The 5,587-nt window shown below is 47.6% G+C and overlaps 1 protein-coding gene across 1 annotated transcript in view; it reads left to right on the forward strand.

Moving 5' to 3' along the window:
* pex6 (peroxisomal biogenesis factor 6) overlaps positions 1-5,352 on the forward strand; it is a 21,546-nt gene extending 16,194 nt beyond the window's left edge. The window contains exons 12-18 of the mRNA XM_008297308.1: positions 258-463; positions 2,089-2,150; positions 2,414-2,522; positions 2,847-2,963; positions 3,197-3,274; positions 3,640-3,779; positions 5,006-5,352. Coding sequence (XP_008295530.1) covers positions 258-463; positions 2,089-2,150; positions 2,414-2,522; positions 2,847-2,963; positions 3,197-3,274; positions 3,640-3,779; positions 5,006-5,142 — 849 coding nt within the window. The 3' untranslated portion in view covers positions 5,143-5,352. The remainder of the gene's footprint in view (positions 1-257; positions 464-2,088; positions 2,151-2,413; positions 2,523-2,846; positions 2,964-3,196; positions 3,275-3,639; positions 3,780-5,005) is intronic.
* The last annotated feature ends 235 nt before the right edge of the window (positions 5,353-5,587 follow it).

Here is a 5,587-nt window from a genome sequence, read left to right on the forward strand (position 1 = left end):
AACACTAATACTACACAACAATAACGCTAAACAACACTAACACTAAACAACAATAACATGAATCAACAATTATACTAAACAACACTAATAACTAAGCAAACTACGTATTTTTTGTTGTCTGAATGGGATGCAGATACTTTTGGCAGAATGGCAGCATGAACTAAAAATAAAGCTCCAGACAAACCAGGAAGAAGCTGCTGTTCCTCTTGTTCCTGAAGTCCTGTAACCAGCAGCTGGTTCACTCTGTGTGTGAGCAGATCCCTCATGTTCGTTGGGAGGATGTTGGAGGCCTGCAGCACGTGAAGAAAGATATCCTGGACACAGTTCAGCTTCCTCTGCAACGCCCAGAACTCCTGTCTCTGGGTCTGAACCGGACCGGAGTCCTGCTGTACGGACCCCCAGGAACAGGAAAGACTCTGCTGGCCAAAGCTGTGGCCACTGAGTGCTCCATGACCTTCCTCAGGTGGGTTTACTTCACTGTGCAGCCGGAAGGTCAGTGTTATACTATCTGGACCCACCAGTACACAACAGTTCGTGCAGAACCCTAGGACCCAGCAGTGTGCATGCACAGAATACGTAGATAGGACCTACAGCGTATGTGTACGAGGGAGTCTTCCCAGGAGGGTTTATGATCAGCAGTGTGGATGGAGGAGAGAAGTGTCACCAGCATCTTCTAGTCTTCTGAATGTTAGGTAGTTGGTGAACCGCTGTAGCTGGAAACCACAGTTCACAACAACACTCTGAGTCGGGGTTAGGGGAGTGCTGAACACACAACAGGTTCATATCAAGTCACTGCCTGAAACAATGCAGCTTGCAAATTAAAAGGCTGCAATTTAGGATGTAGTTCATGCAGCCTGTCTGGTCTGGTCTTTATAGTCGTACACAGATTTAGGTACTACAGCTCATCTACAATACTTCACATGTGTACTATCTGGAAAAATGTTCTGGGTTTCTGACAGCTGGTGGCATAAAGCTGTTGGTCAGTCTGAAGGTTCTTCCTCTAACGCTCCAGAAACGTTTTCCTGATGGCAGCAGTTCAGACAGTTGATGGAGAGGCTGTGAGGAGTCCCTGACCATGTTCAGGGTCCTGCTCCTGCAGCAGCTCTGGAGAAGCTCTTGGACAGAGGAGACCCTCTCAGCTCCTCTAACTGTCCTCTGCAGGGCTTTGTGTCTGACACACTGCAGCTGGAGGACCATGTGGAGATGCAGGATGTCAGGACGCTCTCCTTCCTGTGTCATAGAGGTGTTCCTGGATGTTCTCTGCATAGGTGCGTTTCACAGCCTTGATCCCTTTTGAGAGCTCAGATGTGGCTGAGTGAAGAGCAGTCCTGTCTCCCACCCTGAAGGCTGCATCACGGCCGTCAGCAGCACCTCTGCAGTCTTCCAGGGTTTCTGGTTTCCATGTGCTGTGAAGGTCTTAATGACAGTGACGTCCTAGCTGGTTACCGCCTCAGCATTCTCCTCAACGTCAGTCTGACCACCCTGAGAGGCTGCTGCTCTGAAAACCTCCTAGTCGGTGTCCATAGAACCGTCCTGGAGTGCTGAAGATGCCGCCTCTGGCCAGAGCCTGCTTGTTTCCTCTCTGGCCTGCTGCGCTTCAGTCGGGTTTGTAAGCAGCACCAGCATGACAGGAAGTCTGTAAGGAAGTACCATAATACATACGTTTGTAAAATATATAAACATTATGATAAAAATATGCTTCAGAAGCAATTTAAAAGGAGATACTGATCACAAATTGTAGAGTTGAGGTGCAAGAACAGCTGTATGAGCATCTCGTGTCCTTGTGTTCCACCTGATGGAGGTTCAGTCAAAGTGGATGGAGACACAGACAATAAAGGCTCTCTCCCTCTAGGCTCTAACCCTAACCCAGCGGTCAGCTCTGGACAGACAGCTGGCTACGGGTCACCAGAGCACATTCACATCTTCACCAGTGTTGATGCAGGAGCTCTTTGGCTGCTGTTACATACTGTAGCTGCCAGCAGAGGGCAGTACAGAGCACAGCTTCAGGATTCAGCAGCTTGGTTTTAATGAACTGCTGGCTGTAGTGAGATGTGAGGAGCTCAAGTGTTTCCCGTCTGTCTGTTACAGCGTTAAAGGTCCGGAGCTCATCAACATGTACGTCGGTCAGAGCGAAGAGAACATCAGAGAAGGTTGGTGTGACTTGTCTTCTGGTTTTGGTTCTGGTTGTGTTCTGGTTGTGTTACGCTTCCTTTCTTTAGTTTCAAGGTCGGACTTGAGACTCCTCATGAAGTGACTGTGAAGTGAATAAAAATAAATAAATAACCCCTGACCCTGACCCCTAAAGCTTAAATGTAAATGTCTCACCAGCATCTGTAATGCAGCAGGAACACATCAGCTACTCTCTAACTCCAGAACCTGACTGTATATCTGATGTGGTTGTGGTTGTGTTCAGTGTTCTCCAGAGCGCGCTCAGCAGCTCCCTGTGTCGTCTTCTTTGATGAGCTGGACTCTCTGGCTCCCAGCAGGGGGCGCAGCGGAGACTCTGGAGGGGTGATGGATCGGTGAGTGTTCACCTGCACCAGATACACATCAGTCAGACTGGATGAACCAGGAGCTGTCTGGATGCTCCTTATAATGCTGTAAACCGTGGAAGCCTCAACTCTGTCTGATGCTAAGACCTCAGCTGGTATTACACAGTAGTATTATATAGTTTAATGCAGTAGTATTATACAGTATTAGACAGTACTATTACCTGTATGTCTGGTCCTTTGAGCGTTTTGCTGTGACCACTCTCTGACTCTGGCTCTGGCTCCAGACCCTCCCCGAACCCTCCACAGAGTTCAGCTGCAGCAGCATCAGTAACGTTTCACTCAATCTCTGTCCAGGGTTGTGTCTCAGCTGCTGGCTGAGCTCGATGCGCTGCACTCGTCTGTCGGAGTTTTTGTGATTGGAGCCACAAACCGCCCAGACCTGCTGGACCAGTCCCTGCTGAGGCCCGGCAGGTCAGACCCCAGACATCCACAGAACATCCACTGACTGACATACACTCTTAGAGACTTACCTGAACTGAAGACCTCAGATGTAATGGTCCACCTTCTATGGATCTCTCTGTCTCTCTTACACACACACACACACACACACACACACACACACACACACACACACTTAATGTGTGTTTTCTGCTGCTGCAGGGTAACATGATGATGTATCTTTAAACAGCTGACTTTCTCCTCAGGTTTGATAAGCTGGTCTATGTTGGGATCAACGAGGACCGGGTCTCCCAGCTGGAGGTTCTGCAGGCCGTTCTGAGAAGGTAAGACCCGCCCACCCTGCTGAAGTTAGTGTGCACTGAGCTCACAGAGACTCTCTGCAGCCAAACTGGATCACACACACTTTGGACCATTCTGACCAGGATCCGGATTTAGAACCAGTCACATGTGGACAGAAGCGTTCCTGTAGTGAAGGGTTCTGGTTCGGGCAATAATGAGTCCTAATTAGCAGTTTTGCTCCATCGTGACACAGTTTGTAGGTGTGAACGTGACGAGGAATCAGATTTAAACTAAAATGCACGTGTTTCTTTGAACTTGTGAGCAAAAGACAGAAGATCCAGGGGACTCCATAGGACCTGAGCTTCCTGTCCGTCTTTGTCTGAGATTAATTGTAAAGTTAATTGTGAAGGTTCAGCTTGGACCCGGCCGTGAGCCTACAGGAGGTGGTGGATCGCTGCCCTGCTCAGATGACCGGTGCAGATCTCTACGCGCTCTGTTCAGACGCCATGACGGCTGCCATCAAGCGAAAGATCTCCCACATCAACGGCGGTAAGAAATCAATAGAAATCAATAGAAATGAAGCCAACATCTTGTTTTTGATTAGCACATTTTGTCTTTAACCAACTCTGAGCGTCAGTGTTATGGGATACGGCAGCGTGCTAACGTTCTGTCAATGTGAACAATCCAGTAGGTAGAAGATGACATGATCCCCAAAAGACATGAAGTTACACGTGAAACACTCTCTTCAATATTTGAATCAGTATCAGTGCACTAGTTTGTTTTGTCAAGCAGCACCCACAACAGACGGGAACCCCACGAGACTGGAGTCTCAGATGTCTTTGAGCAGGTGTCAGACTTTAATGAGCCTGACAGGGTCATGGCTTGTTCACAGCCGTCGGTAGGAAAGACCAGGAGATGCCAGTTTCAAAGCTTTATGAACACCCAGACTCCTCTAACCTGTCCCAACAATCAGCAGCCATGGCTTCCTCTAAGCAGCTGCCTACAACTCTGACACTGGAAATGAGTGACGCCCACAAAGCAGGAGGAGGCTCCACAAAGATCGCAGCGCGTTTTCAGGCACCGATTCCCTCAGTCGGGAATGTGATTAAGAAATGGCAGCTGACAGGAACAGTGGAGGTCCAGACCAGGTCTGGCAGACCAAGGAGAATATCAGAGAGAACCGCTGGTAGGCCCGCTAGAAAAGCAAGTCAGAACCCCCGTTTGACTGCAAGAGAGCTCCAGGAAGATGTGGCAGACTCTGGACCTGTGGTTCAGTGTTCAATTTTTTGAAATCCTGTTTTCGTGGGTTTTATGAGCTGGAAGCCCAAATTGTGTAAAAATTAACAAATAAATACTTGAAATCGTTTAAATTGTGGACCCTGAATCTATAATCTATGAAAGTTTAACTTTTTGAATGGAATTATGGAAATTAAACAACTTTTCCATGATATTCAGATTTTTTGGAAAGGGTCTGTATATGTGTATGTATATAAACTCTAAGAAAAAAAATCTTCTAAAATAACAACTCATGGAAGATCTGGATAGCTTGGACTGTTGTGAGGACAACCAGATACGTATGACTGGCTCTGATAGTGACCATGATGAGAGTCTATATGTAGAGCATCATCAGGTTCAGGTGGCTGCTTCTGTCCTCAGTGACAAGATTTGAAATCAAATCTAAACCCAGGTCTGAGAAGAGGTTACTGTTTAGGGTTCGGGTTTTGATGAGCAGCTTCTCATTTCTCTCTCTCTCCACCCAAACCTGTTCCTCTCAGGTCTGGATTCAGAGGACTCTCCGGTCCTCCTCTCCGTCCAGGATTTCTGGACCGCGCTGGACAACTTCAAGCCGTCTGTGTCTGAGCAGGAACTGCAGCGATACAGAAACATCCAACAGGCTCTCACTGCAAAGTAGAAACCGAAGCAGCTGTTCATCAGCACAAGGTGGCGTCTGCTCCCTCCAACAGCTGCCCACATGTTTCCAGAGGAAGACTCACATCAACATCTATGTAAATAAATAAAGTGCTGACAAAACATATCTACTCTGAACTACCACAAAGCGATCAAATGTAAATGATGTAAAAACACGTGACTTTATAAAGCTAATGAATAGATACAGACATGAGAGCCGGTGTGTGATTCAGTCTTTGTGCTGCCACTACAACAGCTGCCTCCTACTGACGGACGGTCAGTACCGTCCTGTACACCGGCCCGACACCTGCTGCAGTCACGGCCACAACATAGCCGGCAGCATATGAAGTCATTTAAAGCAGCCCCACCTTCATCATTATGTGCAGCCTAATTACTGTCAAATTACAGACATCATTCTGACCCAATCAGTACTTTCACTTTGGTACTTT

The sequence above is a fragment of the Stegastes partitus genome, unplaced genomic scaffold (genome assembly GCF_000690725.1).
Source record: "Stegastes partitus isolate 25-593 unplaced genomic scaffold, Stegastes_partitus-1.0.2 Scaffold1208, whole genome shotgun sequence".
NCBI classification, from domain to species: domain Eukaryota; kingdom Metazoa; phylum Chordata; class Actinopteri; family Pomacentridae; genus Stegastes; species Stegastes partitus.